This window comes from Lampetra planeri, chromosome 16 (genome assembly GCF_965212315.1).
Source record: "Lampetra planeri chromosome 16, kcLamPlan1.2.h2, whole genome shotgun sequence".
Taxonomy (NCBI): domain Eukaryota; kingdom Metazoa; phylum Chordata; class Hyperoartia; order Petromyzontiformes; family Petromyzontidae; genus Lampetra; species Lampetra planeri.
The window spans coordinates 12,770,339-12,790,071 of record NC_136122.1 but is presented as its reverse complement, the minus strand read 5'-3'; the positions used below and the strand labels follow the sequence as shown (position 1 = coordinate 12,790,071).

The following is a 19,733-nucleotide window of genomic DNA, read 5'->3' as shown; positions in this document are numbered from 1 at the left end:
GGAGAGAAAAACAACCTACGTGTTTGTGTTTGCCAAAGGACCATGCTTTTGCAGTGACATCATCATTTGGCGACAACAAAGAAAATCTGAATCGAATGAAATTGCATTGGGTTCAGGTTGGCGGATGGTACAGGGGGTCAGATCACTCTGAGCCAGGGCCCTGCTGAGATCAAGTCTGGGTTTGGGCCAATGCAGAATAAACTGCGTTCCCGGGTGTCGTGAGTTTATGGCCTCGGCCCAGTCACCAAATTATTGCACGCATAAAGCATTTCACCATCCCATTAAAATTCAGCTTTTCCTTTAGTGTGGCCAAAATCCCACCTCTGAGAATGTTTTATTTTTATCCGCAATGCATGCGGGAAAGTGCAGCTGCAGTTGTGCGGTGGATCAGAGGCCGCTTGAAGGCACCTAAGAAGTGGTTCTGCAATGTCTCCTTCCATGCGCCGTTCTCTTACACAGGTTAATCTGCTGCTCTCTGAGAGTTACAAATTAGCACTCGTCATTAGACGTGACCGTGATAGCAGTTTTCAGAATAAATCATACGAAAACAGCACGTGCACTTGAGCCGTGGATTCTGCTGCATCACAGGAACCTGAGTGATGGCAACAGCAGCAGCTCGCGAGTGAGGCCTTCATCCGGGAGTGCAATGACCGTGTCTGACGATGATGACAACTGGAGTTACATCAGGGGGGGGGGGGGGGGCGTCAGCTTTAGATCAACGTAGGGCGCTCGCCATGGCTCCGGGGAAAGGGGGGGGGGGCTCGGGGCTCTGTTCAACATCAAAAGACAACAGCAGTATCGCTCCCTCCATCTCCTATCTGCGCCCTCACTCTTCAGGAGAGAATAAGAGGCGCCGCTGATAGCGACGGTCTTTTTGTGGGGGGCGCGCGGGCGCCCGTCGGATTAGAGATGTGTCGAGCTGCCCCTCGTGGCTGTGTGGGCCCCTTCATTTCTTGCAGCCCCCCCCCCCCCCCTACATCCCCACCCCCCCCCCCCACCGACACCCCCACGCGTGTACACGTGTCAGGATAAACGTCCTCTCAAAAGATTGAGCCCTTCCGCCCGGAGTCACGCGAGCTCCGCCGACGCGCGCTCGGGACGGGTGTGCGGATTCCGAGATCAATTGCGGGCCACGTTTTGCATCAGATTATTCCTCAGCTGGAAAACCGTAGCAGTGGGCAGTAGCGACGGGAGCGCTGCCCGTGCAAGCGGGGAGCGGTTCCTCGCTCCGGCTGGAGCCGGCGTGATAGCGCGCCGCTGACAGGCCACCACAACAGCGCGCACTCGTGCGCACGACAGACCATGAGTGACCTCTCTCCCTCGGGGGTTGCCACCTGTCCAGGTAGCGACCCAGAATCGTTCTCTAGTCTGTAAGTCTTCATGGAACTTGCAGTTCTTCCCCTCTACTTCTCGTATTCGCGAGATATTCTTCTTCCCTGTGATATGTCCTGGTGTTGTGAAACCTCAGAGGTGGCAACCCTGAGGTTCAGTGACTTCTCGATTTACGCTGCGAATGTTGATGCAGGCACGATGCCCCGAGTACAGGAGTGAGGAGGTTCAGGCCCACGGGGTCAGATACAACTTGAAACGGCGTTGCATGCAGCCCACGGCTACACGAGGCCGACCACTACGAAGCGATGTTCATCTGTCATTACAACCATCTTGGCAGCGTCAATCTGCTACTGGAGGGGAATGTCTTCATCCCGGCAACGAGACTGTGAAAGCGCCACGCTCGCTCACTTCTGCCAGGGCCTCTTTCAGCTCGATGGGCGCACTCGTTATTTTATTACATTTCATCATCACCACGCTCCAGGGGTAGATGGTCCGTAAGTGTCCACTGCACATTTCGTCATTTGTTACCACTTTCCAAGGTGCTCAAGTAGTGGCACACCCTGCTGGCACTCATCTCTTGCGATGTCGTCTCTGTTAGGTCTTCCTCTCTTTCCGGTTCCTTCCATGAATCCGAACAACACGCTTTGAATGTTCCTGTTGTTGTTGTCCAGCCTACGACATGTGCGTCCAAATAGTGGCAGTTCCCTTCTCATCACTACATTCGCTCATTTATAATCGCAATTATAAGAATTATAGTACATGACTATTTGGATTAAAAAAAACTAATGTGCGTGGTGTTAACATGCGGCCCCCTGCCAAAGGTGTTTCATTTTAAATGTCTTTCTCGGCCTTGAGTAAGGAGACGGGTTTGCCCATCCGCCGCTGCGCTGACTCCCGCAACATCCTAGCCCAAAAGTCGCCCGGGTTTTGGTTTTGGTGGAGCGTGTGTGGGGGGTGGACAGGGGACGCACACGGGGTGTGAGCGCGTGTGTGGTACGTGCGCAAAGACCATTCCCCCCCAGCCCTAACCTTGTCCACGTTCCCGTCCCTCCCCGTTCCCCGGCCCGTCCCCACGTGCGTACCTGTCGTACGTGTTTGTGCTTTGTGCGTGCGCGTGTGTGCGTGCGTGTGTGTGCGCGCGTGTCGTGGCGTAACACGTGCAGCTGTATTTGCAGCTCCTGCAGCAAGCCGTGGCGGCCGGCAGCCCTAGCACCCTGGCCGGCCTGCAGCAGATCGCCGGTGAGCTACTTGGGCCACGTCGATGCCAACCACACCGCACCGCCCTGCACGGATTGCGACGTCCCCAGCCCCCCAGTGGGACTCGTAACCGAACACGTCCGTGGATCGACGCGTATAATCCTTCTCAATTCTTTATCCCTCTCGTCGAAACGGAAGGGAAGTGGCGGAGGGGGGGGGGGTTATGGAATTATTTTCACGGCAAAGAGAATAGGGAATTAACATTAAGCTCGGAGTGAATCATATAAATGAGATATTTGGCCAATAAGCCGACGCTGGTGCTTGAGATATTTTTTCGGCGTGGTTCTGATAATACCCTGCTCTACACTGTGAACCCCACCCCCTCCCCCGACACCAACCCACACATGCCCCACTCGCTCCGCTCCCTGCATACGCGTGACACACACACATACCCACACGCACATCTCCATACACACCTGCACACGTGCCCACACGCACGTCGGCACCCGCAGGATTGAACGCGGTGCAGCTGCAGGGCCTGGCCACGCTGGCGGCGGCGGCCGCCGTGAGCCAGGGAGCCGGCGGGGTCGGCGGAGGGGCCAACGCCCTCAGCAGCCCCACGGGAGGACTCTCGGCCCTCTCGTCCACGGGTGAGACGAGAGCGTGACACGCACGCACGCGCAGACACAGGCACAGGCAGTACCAAGTCCGTGTAGCCTTAACAGACAGTTGGGGCAAGTGCTGTTAGCGAGCTTTTCTGAATGGCCAACAGACACGAAGGCATGCACACAACGCTCGCGTAACTGTGCGAACAAAGACCAAGATCCCCCGTGTAACCTTCAACAGATTGTTGGGACACGGATGCACACACACCTACATACGTGTGTACACACAAAGATAAAGATCCCCCGTATAGCCTTCGACATACTGTTGGGGCAAGTTAGCATGCACATATTAATGCCGGCATGGCACACGAGAGGGTGGGTGGCCAGCACCACGCCAGACCGCCTTTGTCTCCCCAGTGGCGATGTTTACACACCGCACCAGGTACTCATTTGAGGCTGAGTCGACCTAGGGGAGGCCCAGAACCGGTTCAGATAATCGTCACTGATTTTGGCCGTGAGCGGAAATCGAACCCGGGTCGCCAGGTTCGTAGCGCAGCACAATAACCGCTACACTACCGCTCCACACACACACACACACGTTGACACACACACACAAGCCACAACACACACGTACACACACAACGCACGCGTGGAGATGCTTGCTCGGGCAGTTGCGCACGGCCCACACGAGCCCAGCGTCATTTGCATTCTAATCAATGATTGACAGCAATCAGAACGGCTGTGACTCATTTGCATGCACACACGGGAGAGAGAGACGAGGGGGGTGGTGAGGGGGGTGGCTCCGTTTCTCATTTGGCATTTTTTTTTTAAGACAAAAAAAAGCCCACAAACAACAACAACAAACAACAACACAACAACAACAACTCTTCCTCACGATTACCTCAAATCCATTATTCTTTTGGTTATATGCACCCATTTATTTCCACCTCCCCCCGCCTCCTCCTCCATCCATCTTTGTTTAAACAGATTTAATTTTATTTCATTTCTATTTGTTGAGTTTTTTTCCCCTCTCCCTTTGTTAAAATTCATTTGGCTCAATTTCAGCATAGTAATTAATACGAGGAGTGACTTTAAGCCCGCCGTGATATTTACTCGGCTGAGTGGCGCAGTGGTTCGTAAGCCTGACTTGGGAGCCACAGGGTTGTGAGTTCAAATCCATCGTGGTGTGGTGGGGTGCACGGGGGGGTGGATAAAGCGAGTACCACTTTGTCGAACGTCAACAGTGGCCATCCTGTGGATGGACTGCCGATATCTCCACCGTGGGAATGTGGAATTACCTCAGCTGGTGCAGGCCTAGCGAAGCACGATGATTTCGACCATATTTTAAAAATGTGTTTTATAATTGGCATAAATTTTCCTTTCACCCAGGAAAAGCCTCACTGAGTCTCAACACTCCTTTTCAGGAGGTGGGCAGGGGGGTGTTTGGCAAATCCCATAACAATGAGCACATGCCATGTGAGAAGAGACCAGCAGGATACCTCGGAGAAATCCCAGGCGTACAAGTGAATAACACTCATAACTCCACACAGATACATTCAAGAATCCATTGCTGTACTGTCATCTCCTCGCCACATCACTGCCCAAGCCTACAATTCCCGGTATGCCTAGGCAATCTCCCCCATCCAAGTATTAACCAGACTCAATCGATGTTGCTTCTCCTTCGAGTTCTGCGAGAAAGTTGTAACGTTTTTCCCGCTTGGCACGTGCGAGCCAGCATGGTTGCCCACGCGGTACGGTGCGGTTTTCCACTGCCCGTTTGCCGTGCCGAGCCCGAGACCAAACAGCGGTACCGCCAGCCTTGCGAAACATCTCAGTCTGGCCTGGGTCGCAGTGGGGCCAGGGGTGGGGATGATCGCGTGTTCACTGAGCGTGGTGTTGTTAGTCGCTTCGCTGGACGACTTGACGTCACTGCGTCATCTGCACGAGATCCCAAATCGTTCACTGTGTGTCACATTACTGTTAGGCTACACACACAAAAAAACCTCAACACATTTGTCAACGCTGAAAGGAAAATATAGAATAGGCAGCGTTTCTGGCATAGCACCTTCTTCTGTACAGAAGGGCCCATTTCCCAAAACGTCACCTCTTATATATTTTTCCTTTTGAGGGCTCCCAATTAGTGTTGTTTAGTTTTTTAATAAGTATTGAAATCCATGCTCGCGCACGACTTTCCAACGCAGCAGCAGCATCACCGAATAATTTTTGTCGGACACGGCTGTACCCCCCCTGCCCCCACCCTCGCATCATCAACGCGCGTTACCACCCGCTCGCTCGTCACGACGATGAATGCGATGCCAGGGGCTCGGCTCGACACCCCGAGCCACGCCGGGTTGAGCTTGGCACGGCCCCGGCACGGCTCAGTCGCGCAGCGGGGAAAAGTGGCCGAGAGAAGGGAACGGCGTTGAGCTTGAGGTCCGTACGTTCCGGTTTCTGTTTAGGCGGCCACGGCGGAGGAGCGGGGGGCGCTGGGGCCAGTACCCTGGCCTCCCTGGGGGCCCTGCACAGCCTCGCTGGGGCCTCGGCCATCAGCCCGCTCACCGGTAGGCCCACGCGCCGTCGCTCACACCCAGGGCTGGAGCCAGGAGCCTTTGTCCCGGAGCGGAATAGAGCCCCTACACCCCCCACCCCTCACGCCTCCACCTGTCCTCCCCGTCACCCCCAAAGACAAAGACCCCTCCCCACCACCCAATATAACCTTAACCGAGTGCTGGGGCAAGTGCCACTAGCGAGCACCTATGAAGGCCAGTATGGCGCGCGAGGGGGTGGTGTGGCCAACACCACGCCGGGCCGCCTTTGTCTCCCTAACGGCTGATGATGCTTACACACCGCACTGGGTACTCTTTTGAGGCTGAGTCGGCCTAGGGGAGGCCCAGGACGGGTTCAGATCATCGTCTCCGCCAGACACACACAATCCCCAATGCTTGCTGCTTAATGTCCGATGTGGGGTGGAGGGGGGGGAATAAACATTGCAGGATGAAATTAAAGCAACACACGAACAAAAATCAGCAGCAGCGGTTAATAAAAGTGGCATTCTTCAGCTCTCCAGAGAGCTGTAGAGGACGAGCGTGAGAGCCTAACACCGTCGTGGCAGCGTTGTCTACGCTCGTCATGATTAAACAATAACGTGAACAACAACAGCAAGTCCCACTTCTGTTAATTAAATCAATTGTTTCTACTTTCTTACGGGGCCCCGCCTGCAATTTTGAGCTGTGAACAAATGAACCAATGCTGCTGAAATTATGCACTCCTACAAGGCCATGTGGCTGATGAGATGAGCGAGAAATACTTTATTTTATGTGACAGATATGTAAAGAAAGCCCTCTTGTCTCACGTATATGTATTGAAATAAACACTTGTTCCTTCATGAAAAAACAGAATACACAAACTAAAATCTTTCATGTTACCTCCAAAGTAATATCAACAAAATTCATATTCTTTGGGTCTTTCGGTAAAGCCACGTAGATATAAAAAAATAATAAAATATCACGACGTTTCGATCGCAACACGAGCAATCGTCTTCAGGTGAAAAAAGAGGGGAAAATCTGCCGAGGCAGGCTGTTTATCAAGGTTTAGAGATGGGTCGGGTGGTGGCGGGTTTAACGACACATTTATATTTACACGATCTAACACTATCTAACCCCCCCAAACAAACCTATATTATGGATGATATTGGTCGCGAAAGCCTTACTACGTGTTTAACAAAGAAAATGCACCAAAATGTTCCCAGCAGGCATTGCGGCGCTGAACGGCAGCCTTGGCGTCGGGGGCCTGGCCAATGGCTCGGGCAGCGGCGTGGACGCCCTGGCTCAGGCCTACTCGGGCATCCAGCAGTACGCAGCCGCCTCGCTCCCCAACCTGTACGCGCAGAGCCTCATACAGCAGCAGCAACAGCAGCAGCAGCAACAACAACAGCAGCAGCAGCAGCAACAACAGGGTGCGGCCGGCAGCCAGAAAGAAGGTATTTATTATCAGCCATGGGAATGTGGAATTTCCGCCACTGGGTTAGGGACAGCCAGCAGAGGTGACCGCAGCCGGTGTTGGTGACGTCGCGATGTTGTTTCCAGATCGAGTGACCTTCTGGGTATACCTCGTGGCAAGATGTATTCAAAGCGACTGGCAACAACCAGTGACCCTCACTGCAGCCAGAACTATGTAGGAGCTGGGAGCAATTCCCAGGCGTGTGTTAAAGATCCCCCGTCAACTTACTGTGCAAATTGTCTCGTGGTTTTTTTGATGGATTCAGTGAGTCTCTTGAGGAACATCTATCCACGCTGTGTTCGGCAACTTTCCGCTCTTTGCATGGCTAGCCAAAACTAACGCCGTGACCCCACGACTCATTTGAACAGGAAGACTCTCTGACTATGATGAGGGGCATTCTGCCTTGGGTGCCTCCCACACTTTTCTTCTAGCTCGTTGGGTTACGCAACCTTTTTGTCCTCCTCGTCGTCATAACAACAGAACGTCAATCTGTCACTCGTGCCTGACCATCACCAGTTGTCTGGTCCCCGCGGTTTGCGACTAAAATATGGATTTCATGTCCATTGATTAAACGGCTGCGTCGTTCGGGAGTAACACCCGGCGTGATTCAACCGCGACGCTGCGGGTGTGCGCACGTGGGCGCTTTCTTACGGCTTCAGGTCGAGAAAGTATTTCTCTAGCTGGCGCACCACAACCAGTGGAACTCTCGCTGTGGCTGTGGCTACTACGAGCCACACGCCACCTCTTGGCCTACCTACTCCAGTCTACCAGGTGCGAAATTAAGGGCCTGCGAGTTATGTAATGAATACAAAATAATGAGATGGGATGGTGGGTGGTGTGCGGTGAGCGGTGCAGAGAAGCGTAGACGCACGTACAGACGCATAACGCGGGCGACTTGAGTAGCGGGAAGATCGAACAGTGCACGCCTACCCCGCTCTCGCTCTGAAGTTTGCCGTGCAGGGAGCGGTGGGGAGTCGTAGGGTTGCGGTTAGCGCTACGCTGCGCTACGAACCTGGCGACCCGAGTTCGATTCCCGCTCACGGCCAACACCAGTAACGATTTATTTGAACGGGTCCTGGGCTTTCGCCTAGGTCGGCTCAGCCTCAAATGAGTACCTGGTGCGGTGTGTAGTAAACATCGCCACTGGGGAGACTGAGGCAGCCAGGCGTGGTGTTGGCCACCCACCCCCTCGTGTGCCGTACCGGCCTTCGTAGGTGCTCGCTAACAGCACTTGCCCCAACAGTCTGTCTCAGGCGAAATGGGGAATCTTCGCCTTGTGTGCCCGTGTGTCCATTATCTCTCAGGACCAGAGGGAGCCAATCTGTTCATATACCACCTGCCGCAAGAGTTCGGGGACCAGGACCTCATGCAGACCTTCATGCCGTTTGGGAACGTGATCTCGGCCAAAGTGTTCGTGGACAAGCAGACAAACCTCAGCAAGTGCTTCGGTGAGAGCTCGACACGGCACGCCCGGCTGCCACGCCTGCCAGAGGTCAAAGGGCCCAAATCGCGGTCGGAAAGGTCGGGCGTCGATCGCTCCCCGTTCAATAGAACACGCCGCGTGCTGCCGCGGAAGGTTCATGCCGCACACGTAGCGGTGCGCCGGTTTAGCTGGGTGAAACAGTCAATTTGCGTGCTCACAGTACATTAAAACTCCTATCTGTGACATCCGTCGATGGTGCCGTTTGTTGCTGGCCGCGTGACGTTCTGGGCCTTTGAGTTTGTGCTCGGCACAGCAGCGATTCAGAACGACAATGCAACTGATTTTGCTGCGTGGGAATGAATTTTTTTGTGTGATGAATGCAAATTATATGGCCGTGTTATGTTCAGGTCAATGGGGTGGACAAGAGTATACAAATGAGCTGGATATATATTATTTTAATAACATAAACGGGATGGTAAGTTTGAGACAAAAAAAATCTTGGCTTATTGCACGGCTTATGAGAAGATGTGTTGGAAAATTGTTACCTGTGAAAGATTGTAATATTACATTAATCTGCTTGGTATATTTATTTGAATGTGGTACAGCGATGTAATATTCATATAAATGTTGTAAGGCTTATGAGAAGATCGTGTGGAAAATGGCTCAGTGCTGTGCTGCTAACATTTGAGTGTGGTATTGGCTTTTGTAAGACGCCTCGGGAGAATTTTTAAGATGAAAGACGCCATGAATACACCTTGTACTTATGAGTAGTGAACAAAGAGAAAGATACCCCGTATAGCCTTAACATCATTCTTGGGGCAAGTGCTGTTTGTGAGCAGCACCTATGAAGGGCTGGTATGGCACACGAGAGGGGGTGGGTTGCCAGCACCACGCCCGGCCGCCTTTGTCTCCCCAGTGGCAACGTTTACACTTCGTACCATGTCCTAGTTTGAGGCTGTGCCGACCTAGGGGAGGCCCAGGACCTGTTCAGATATTCGTCACTACCGCTCCCCGTGGGCGGATTGTGACGTCCTAGAATCCAGATTCCATTCCACGCTTTACCTTTCAGCCACTGCCGAGGAAGCAGCTAAGACGCCAATGCGAGGAATTGCACAAACTTACGACAGACTGAAAGTTCACGATAATAATAATAATAAAAAGGGGCAATGTTCACAAATCCATGCCTGAGAGACCCGGAGCTCAGGACTGGCAGGGCAATAAATGCGTGCTTTATGATGATCATTACGCTCTGAGGGGCCCTCCCCGACAAAATTAATGTCACGGGCTTCACGGACGAAATTAATTGCTCTTGGTCGTAGAAATGCTTCTCGTTAAACACCGCCGTCGCGCTGCGTGGCCGAGCGCTTTCTGCTCGAAGGGGGCGCGGGGCAGGCGCCTCGCCGTAACGCAGCCACGGGGGTCACGGGACACCCCGCTAGGAAAAACGACGAGTGGGCCCCGTCAACCGTTTGATTCGACGCCTTAAGGACGAGCTCACGAGCAGATGCGGTGAATGCGAAATACAGAAAAGAGGCCCCGGCCAGATGTTAATGGAATTACGCGTAATTATGGGTGAAGATTTATTTCGTAAGTTTTTTTGGAGCTGTAAAAAGGAAAGCGCCCCCCCCCCCCCCCCCGTATTAAACGTGGGATCGTCGGTTGATTGTAAATTCTTCCCCGTGCCGAGTGCAGCAGGTGGTTACATCTCAGTGGGGCCTCTTGTAATAAAAGTGGAATCCAGTAGAGAAATAACTTTGTTTATTTTAATGTAATTTAGAATAGCTTACCCTTAATTAATGCACTTCTATGATTGTATTTCTCACTTCTCTCCCGCTCTCTCGCTCTGTCTCTCTCGCTCTCCCACTGTCAGCCCGTTTGTATCTCTCTGAAGCAGCGTGCGCGGCTGTCCACACGCTTCAATTTATGGGCGGTTTATTATAATCCTTTTTGTTTCGTTTTTTATTTCTTTTAATGAAAGAAAATCACAGAGGAGAAAAAATATGCAGAGGTGGAAAGATATTTCAATGTTGACGATGGCGATGGTCACAAAGACGATGGTGGTGAGAGTGACGATGATGATCGTGGTGATAATGATTATGATTATACTCTTTGATTTTAAATACCCCCATTGTTAAGTGGTGGACACTCGAGGCTAGAGTCGCAATAGCTCGATCGTACTAATACGTTATGGTGTTAAAATGTGGGCCGCTCTGAGACAGAAGCTGATTTTAATGGAAATATAAGATGTATTACTCACCTAGGAAAGCCACAGAATCTAAAGACTCTTTTTCAGAAGGGTCCTGCGTTAGGTTTTTATTTTTTCAAGACGTGTTCAGCCAATTAATAATGAATGATTGTCATACAAGTGGGAGGGAACTGGGAGCCCCCGGAGAAAACCCACACGTGTGTGGAGTCGACACTCTATACTCTTAGGTTGTTTCGGTAAAGTCACGTGGGAAAAAATGGATAAAATGAATAAATAATAAAATGATATAAATTGTAATAGAAATAAAATAATAATTATTATTTATATCACTTCATTATTTATTTGTATTCTTTATTTTTACCTACGTGACTTTACCAAAAAACCTAAGCTTCAAATCTCGAATCAACACTCTATCCCCGTCCAGACGGAAACAGATGGGGATTATTCCACTTGCTGTACTGCCTTCAGAAGAGCCAGGGTATGCATCTCGAGTATGCATCAATGACCGTCGTTTTTTGAACACCCCACCCTCTTTGTCTCTCTTCTCTCGGCCCTCCTCCAGGTTTCGTGAGCTACGATAACCCCGTGTCGGCTCAGGCTGCCATCCAGGCCATGAACGGCTTCCAGATCGGCATGAAGCGACTCAAGGTGCAGCTGAAACGCAACAAGAACGACAGCAAGCCCTACTGACGAGGGGGGGTGGGAGGGAGCCGGGTGGCCCAGGAAGGGGGACGGGGCGTGGGGGGTGGGTCTTGGGGAGGGGGTGCCTACCCAGGGAGCACCGTGTTTCAGGCACGGCTCCTGAGGCTTTGTGGGTTTGGTGTAATCCAGGTTGGGGACCTGGGTTTCGACGGTGGACCAGGTTTGTAAATGCATATCCGGGACCAAAACACACGACCTTTTTTTTCCAGGCGGGGCTGGGGTATGGGAGGGGTGCGAACGCGGCTGAGGAGGAGGTTGCCGAGTGAGGGGTGGCGGGGGCGAGGGGGTGGACGGATGAGCGGTTGGCGACGATGTCGCGAGTGGCAGGCGAGGCGGGCCTGTGGTCGTTGAGGACGGGGGGGGGAGGAGCCATCTCGTTTGGGGAGAGGAGTTTTTTCTCCGCGCCATCAGAGTCCGCTCGCCGATCGGTGAGAGTGTCCGTAAAAGTGTCGGCGCATTTCCATGGGCGCTCGTTTTTCGATCTGACCACTCTCCCCGGACTCTCCGCGGACTCCTCTTTCTCCGCAGACTCTGTCCCCCACCACCGCTCTTCTGAAGCTGATGGATGCCACACAGCCACACGCGCCACCCCGAGCCTGACACCCGCCGCCATCTGCCCGATCCATCCATCCGTCCGTACTTCCTCCCCCAACTTGTACCCTCAACCACTGCACTCTCAGCCACTGCACTCAGGGGGTGAGACGGGGGATGGGAGAGTGTCGGTTTGTGTTTGGGCATGTACAGCTCTTTAACCTCATCCATCACTGCCAAATTTTTCATTAACTGTTTTCTTTTTTTGTTTTTCGAATTTATTTTTCATTTTGTAGCATTTCAAATATATATTGCAGTATATATACGACATATATACTGTGAATATGAATACATAGATAATGTATAATATATACTGTATATAGCTATATAGTATACAGTATATTTACAACAGATACAGTACTGTATATAAAGATGCACCTGGTGCATACGATGCAAAATTCATGGAACGGTGTCATTTAACTTGCCGAGGTAAAACGTCAGCTGGTCAGTATGCGTGAACATTGGCGTAAGGTAGTGGGGTCGCTCAAAAGTTACTCAAAAGATGCTGTGGTAAATTTTTGAAAACCCTGACCACAGCAACTGTGGATTAGGGACACGTAGAAGTCAAACTGATTGGTTATTTTAGGTCACATGTTTTATAAATAACTAAATAAACATCCACGCACGTGGCACGAGTATGGAATTAATCACAAGCATGGAAAACGGCCTGAAAGTTAGGGATGCCATAACTTGATGAAAGGATTAAGTTGAACCCTAGGAGGCAAATTTAAACGTACGTAATCACAGACGTTCCCCCCCAAAGGGTCAGACGGTGGCGCCGCGCTCGAGGTCTATTGCAGGGCCATCGGTGGACATCCACTCACGATCACTCGAGGCTCCTCGACACCTGGGGGACGTTTCCCGACTAGGAACTAAACCACGACCGATCGATCACCGCCGTTATGACGTTCGCAGTGGTACAAAGGCCTCTCGCTGTTTACACATTTTTGCATTCGTACCATAAAAAGAAACACGCGCGGTTTTGACGTTACGTTTACATTCACGTACCGGTGCACGTGCACAACAGGGGGAAGGATGGGGGGTGTGGGGGGGCAGCGGCTTTGACACACTAGAGGATTGTGCCCGACGGAAACAACTTTGTGACGCGAGACGCGAATGTGAAATCCACCGTGCTTGGCCCGGGCGGTGCAAAACTGTGCCACCGCGCCGCAGAGATGCAGTTGCGCTGGGCTTCCGTGGGGAAGGGGGGGGGGGAAGAGACCGAATGCTTCCATACTTCCTCGGAGGGCAGGCGATTATGGAATGTCTCTCTCTCTCTCACACACACACGCTATCGTTCTCTCTTGAGAGAACGTGCCGTTATCGTTCAGCAACCCCGCGGCGCTTGGCCCGCGTGCGTGCGTGCGTGCGTTATCCGTGCCGCTCCCTGCCGATGCTCTGTGCCGCTGACCGCCGCGCAAAATTTCATCGTCGTTGTTCAGCCGCTGTCGCCCGCCCCGCCGCTCATCCACCACGCGACCCCGCGGCAGCTGCGCTAGCACATCCACAGCACTCTTCCCTTCGGCGGCGGTGGCGGCGGCGTCCCCACTTGTCAACCGATTTCTTTGGTTCGTTTTGTACACACACAGACGCACGCGAGCGCGCGCGTGCGCACACGTTATAAATATATATAAAGCGTAAGAAGCAGGGTTTTAAGTGGTATTGGACACAAGCAGACATGTGAAGACAATCTGTCATCTGCTTACAAAGAAACAAACAACAAAACCAAGACCAAGATGAAGAAATCAACAAAAAATAGAAAACCACCGCCACCACCGACGTGAAACGCGCACTTCTCACCAGATGTAAAAAAATAAATAATAGAGGGTTCAAACAAAGAACAACAAACAGAAACAGGGAGACCAACAAATTCGACGAGGTTGTGTGTGAGTTTGAAGGCTTTAGTTTCCCTGCTCAGCAACCGTTTTGTTGCACGCTTCAAGTCCCAATGTTTACACGTGCTTCACTCGGCAACTTTATTTTGCCTTTTGCCAAACGATGCTCCCAGAAGAGAGAGTTGAATCGTCAGGTGACAGAGGCTCAAAGTTACTGTTATATCGCGACGGGGTGGGGCTTGAGCATTTTTACGTAAACTCGTCAATAACTTATAAAATGCAGGCGAGAGAGGGGGGACGGAGAGAGAGATAGAGCGAGAGAGAGAGCGTATTGTACTTAAAGGTGATGCGTACACACAACTTGAAGGTTTTTAGGAGAATGTTATTTAAAATAATGATAATTTAAAAAAAATAATTTTATCAAAATATAACACGAAATTATGCTACCAATTGAATCTGTCTGGTAGAGGCCATTGCTCTGTATATTTTATTGACAGTATTTCTATTTTTATACGGGTTTTTTATGAAGTCATATGGCTCAGATGATAATTTATTTCCTAACTTATTTGGCACTTGAGAAATAAAGTTTTTAAGACAGGTCGGTAGTACATGTTCTCGTAGTTTTGTTCAAGTGCTCAAGGTGTTTTCACACTTGTTCTGAGGTTGTCTGGGATCAAGTTTTGTCTAAGACAAGCTGCTACATTTGAACTGTTTAAAAGTGCGTTTTACATCACACCACTTGCATTTTTATTATTCGTTTGCCAAGATGCCATTAACTAATGTTTTTTTGTTATTGTTGTTGTGTGTGTGTGTGACCGTTTTGCACGTCACCGCATCGTCTCTTTGGCTCGTTACATCTTATAACCGCGTTGGGTATTTTTTTTGTTTGTTACAAAAATTATATATTTCTCTTTTCTCTGTAGCGCACCATCAGCTTGCACGTGGTTTTAAAGGCACGGGGGCCCCATGTGTGGGGGTGAAGCCACTCCCGAAAGCTGGTTCAGTTTTGGCCGATCCACCGAAAGTGAGGGGTTGGTCATCCTTTAATGTCTCCGCGCCCCGGTGGTCGGGTTTCTTTGTTGTGCGTTCCGTGATTCCTCATTTCGGGAACAGTTTTTTTTTAAGTATATATATCGCGGTGCGTGCACTCAACCGTGAAAACCCCCAGTTCCACAGCGTCAAACTTTTTTTTTTCCCCCGAGAAGGAACGGAGCATGTTCTTAGGAGATTATTTGGATCGTGCACCGTGTGTCATTGACCTATTTGCGTTGTGTCCAAGCCAAAATGCTGGAAAGAAAAAAGCAAAACAAATGCAAGACTAGAATTTATGCGCTTTGTGCTTCGTCGAGATTTTGTCTAAAACGCTGGAGATTTTAAACGTTTTTTGTGTGTTAACGTCTCCGATGTATATTCCACATAGATTAAAGGAAGAGTAAGTTGGAGAAAAAAAAAGTCGACGAAAAAACAACAAAAAATATTTCACCTTCAACTTTTCGCCGTTACTTTTGCGGCCATACAAAAGTACGCATTGGAGCACGTGGTTTGTGGCACGGCAGAATTGTGTCAAGTGGCGTCTTGTTGTTTGAGATTCACGAAAGGGCCTCCTCGCCCGGGTCACCCCTCGCCCGCCCCACGATGTTTAGACTGCCTCCAGCTTCGTTTGTGGCGCTACCCCCCCCCTCCTCTCCCTGAACAACAGCGACGGAGATTCAAGAGACAAGAAGCTTCGCCAGTCAGGGATGCCTGAAAAAGGGTATTTTTATACTTAAAAAGAAATAAATATAATTTAAAAAACATATATGACGACAAAACACGAATGAATGATTAGACAACAGATGGATATAAATTAAAGGTGTGTAAATTAAATAAAAAGTCAGCGAATGAAGAACGCTAAATTTAACGTACAAAAATTTATCTTGGAAGAGCTGTTTTTTTGTACACTAGCCAGGCTGTTATCTTGCTATACTTTGTGTGTTGTTGTTGTAACTGTCGTCTTTGCCGTTGTTGGTGTTTTTTTGGAGCTCGTTGCAAAAGCAATATGAATTGTTACCGCGGTGAGAATTGAAGATGCAGGTTATACATTCCTCCCCAGAGGTGATTATGGGGCAGGCTCTCACAAAGGCCACCGCTCTCCAATCACCTCTCGTTTGAACACACATCTCGACGTGTATTGCGTTTTGTCTGAAGGCAGGAGATCTACTGTGTGGTCACAAAGTCCCTCTGCAGCATGCACCCTACGGCAAAGGTGGGGCCTCTGGCGCATTCTGCCCTTGCAATTTGGCAATTATTGGAATACGGGAAATGCAGCGGACGGTGGATTGAGAGAGGATTCGATGTGATCTGGCCACCTCGAAGCCCAGACCTGACAACGACAAGGGGAATACCTGACAGATTGACAAATATTGAGGATGTTGAAACAGCTGTCCGGAATTTGCTTGTGCAGTTTCACAGCCATCCGCTTGGGAAGATCTGTGGTGGAGAACTGGGGCACGAATCCAGCCTGCGTGCTGAGCATGGAGGGCAGCAAACGTATCTGTTCGAGTCGAGGACATCGTCTTTTTTTCCATGCAAAGGAACTTTGTGTCCACTCTGTATATGTCCACAAACATGCATACATATATATAGGATTTGTATTTTGTAAAGAAAATGACCGCGTCTTGCTTATGTTGTGAAACCGTGTGAATTTGAGCGTAGGCGACGTGCAACTTTAAAGGAAAAAAACTTTTAATATGAAAATTTGTGCAACATCTTTAGATGCCAGTTCGTTAAAACGTCCTCGTTTGTGGGACATCTGTAGCTCTCTTAGATGAAGCTGTCGCGTCTTGTCACATTTATTTTCGGCCAATAATAGTTTTGACAATCCACTTTTGATGTTTTCTGTACAAAACATTTTAAAAACGTGTTTTTTCATGCACAACTCTTTCTTAAACGAAGTGTAATAATTTGTGTATTTTTCATTAATATGTGTGTGTGTGCATGTCCTGTAGAACATTTTGCCATGGTTGGGTCTATTTATTGTCCGAGTCCTGTACGCATCTTAACAGTGCCAAATGACTTAGTTGTGGTTCAGACATCGGTTGATGATTTATTCTTTATTCATTTTTAACGGGGGGAGGGGGAACGCAAAGCCATTCTCTTGCAGAGATTTGTGTTGTTGCTGTTGTTGTCGTCGTTAACATTGTGCATGAGAACATTTCGGATCATAATTTTTCAAAGAAAACATCGTCCATTGGTTGGCTTACGAATCACGTGCATTTGCTATCGGCATTTAAATCGTAATTTTATTTTATTTTCAAAATGAACAAAATGACTAAAAACCAAATACGTTTTTTTGCTTGCTTGCCAACTCAATGTTGCTGAACTCAATTTTCCTGCCGCCTACCTTGCGAGATTGAAGGTCCTGACTTTGAAATGAAAGGCCATGTGGTCGTTCAGTGAATTAATAACGTAATGTTGTCAAAAACATAGCTTTTTTTCTTTTAATCGCCATGCCCTTCCATGAGTAAACCGATTAAACCTTGCAGACAAAGCAAGGTACCGGCTCCCTCTCCACAGCTCTCGTTCTTGCAGCCCAATAAAGGTTTCTGATTTGACATTTTAATTATTGATTCACTGTAAAACTCCCATCCTCCGTGCCGTGCTGTGTGGGCTGGATGATAGATAATATGTCCACGGAAACAACGCAACCATGTTTTAATACACTGCTCTAAAAGTTAATAGAAATAACGAACTCCCTTTCAGGCAGTGGCCTTCATCGTGACAGAAAGTACATCGCCTAATTTTTTTTTTATAAGGACAGTGTTATTGACGAACGTTGTTGTTTTTTTACATGTGTTTGCGTACCACTGCTAATGCAGCATCGCGGTTTTCGATGTGCGAGGGAGATCGTCGCTATGTACAGGAGGATGGAGATTGTCGCAGCGGGGAGAGCAGAATAGCCCAGCAGACATGAACGCATCGACTCTACTTCCAGCTGTAATCCTCCCAGTTACCGTTTCGCGTCGACAAAAAACCCTCATACATGGACACGGCAACATCCCACCCTCGATCGGTGGACAGACAGCGATGTCACCTTTCCGTTCACGCTTAACACGTCATCATACGGTGGATGGAGAGTAGAGAGGAGGCATGCCGAACCTTGTGCAAATTTCAGTTGAAGTATAATCGTCGTCGTCATCAACTCTTAATATTTATACCGCCACCTCCCGTGCCGTACGTCTCGAGGCGCTTCGTGGCAGGGGACCCCCGTTGGCAGCTGTCCCTGTGAGGCGCTAGGTAAACGCAGCACCAGCCAGCAAGGGGGTGTTAGTCTGCCAGTAGGGGGCGATGCTGCAATTTGGCTTCCCAGCTAAGATGCTCTGCGAACAATTGATCAGATACCGACGCTTGCTCTGTGCGTTCAGATTCCTTGCGCAGTAATATAAATCCGCATCGCGGTGCAAGCTGTGGTTGCCCGTGTCGTACAGCCAACCACGTGCAACTGGGACCGTGTGTCTTGAGTACAATTTGAAAAAATGTGGATGCAGGGACAACGTGGCATGGGGCTCGAATTCGGCACCTGCAGCTCCAGAGGTGCGTCATCCACCACGCACTGTGCCATCGATGAGTTGACGTGGACAAAAAAAATCGGTCTTTTTCCCCATATCATATTACGTCATTTTTGTTGCAATCATAAAAGTATTGATTTGCTCCCGAACCGAGTGTACATAGTAATGGTAGAACAAATGAATAATAGGCCTTAATAATATACTTTCTTAAAAATGTTGATGGGACCTGCCAAGCAGAGAAGCTCGACGTCAAATAAATGTTGTAGGTGAATCGGACATCCAAGGACCTTTTGCCATCGTTATTTGTTAGTTAATCTGCCAAAATGTATTTAGGAAGCTAAGCGCTAACATTTCAGTCGATTGACCTTTTTCGGTTTTCTGAACAAGGCCAGTCACCCCGAAGGTCGCTTTCTTTTTTTCTCTAAATCTATGTGGCAGTTTGACTACGAAACGACACGAGACATAACGCACCCAAAGCCACCGCAGTTAAAACTTTAAAATCAAGACTCTGCGGCTGGCTCCTGTGATATTCACCTTTCCGTAGAATAACTTGCATTGACCTCCCACCCGAGGTTCTGTAATTGGCGGAATTGGTCTCAAGTTGCCAAATGTAAAATGCGGTGCTGGCCCTGCATGGAAATCTGCTGTTATTTTGCGTAACGCTCCATCTTAAGTTAATACACACTTTTCGCGTGCTTCTACTATTATTCATCTGATATGTCCTATTTAATTCAGGGATAATCAATGTTCGTTTGGGATTGAGAAGCCCATAGCAGCCACGAACACAATCTCTTTGACTTGACTCACATTACAGTGAGCTGTTATGCGAAAGTGGCACTGCAGCCAAATACCTGTAATTGAGAAACGTTTCAGAGTCACATTGTCTGCAACTTCTTTGTAAGTCTGGGTTTCTCGGTGAAATTAATCTCACCCAGCTAAAATCGCATTGGCTCCACCGTTGGTAAAACGTGCGTTACGTGATTAATTTCAACATGCTCACAACTATTCTTTGATTACGATGAACATTTATATTCTACCACTTGAACCCACCAAAAATCAGTTGGCTTGTACTACAGGGAGCAGAGCTGAACAGTGGGAAATGCTGGTTGAATACCAGACTAGCAGGGTTATGGTGTCGGGTTCTCACTCCTTACCACTGTGTGGATCGACATTAATTAAGGCTACATTCTACGGAAATAATCCCTTCTTGAGCTAAAGTCACACCTCTAATGCCATTTTGGTGACACACTCTGGTTAACAAAAGGCGTGGATATGTGTAAGGCAAGCTGTGTGTCG

General features: G+C 49.5%; 1 protein-coding gene across 7 annotated transcripts in view; it reads left to right on the top strand.

Annotated features, from left to right (window-relative positions):
- The window catches only part of LOC144723081 (CUGBP Elav-like family member 1), a 60,205-nt gene extending 48,753 nt beyond the window's left edge, over nucleotides 1-11,452 (top strand). For 2 of the 7 annotated variants that reach the window (XM_078601657.1, XM_078601656.1), the window contains 6 exons: nucleotides 2,508-2,571; nucleotides 3,042-3,179; nucleotides 5,612-5,695; nucleotides 6,886-7,113; nucleotides 8,438-8,581; nucleotides 11,325-11,452. In XM_078601657.1, coding sequence (XP_078457783.1) covers nucleotides 2,508-2,571; nucleotides 3,042-3,179; nucleotides 5,612-5,695; nucleotides 6,886-7,113; nucleotides 8,438-8,581; nucleotides 11,325-11,452 — 786 coding nt within the window. Of the gene's footprint in view, nucleotides 1-2,495; nucleotides 2,572-3,041; nucleotides 3,180-4,684; nucleotides 4,754-5,335; nucleotides 5,360-5,593; nucleotides 5,696-6,882; nucleotides 7,114-8,437; nucleotides 8,582-11,324 lie in introns of all 7 variants that reach the window. The other 5 variants (XM_078601655.1, XM_078601654.1, XM_078601650.1 and 2 more) reach the window with 4 other exon arrangements.
- The last annotated feature ends 8,281 nt before the right edge of the window (nucleotides 11,453-19,733 follow it).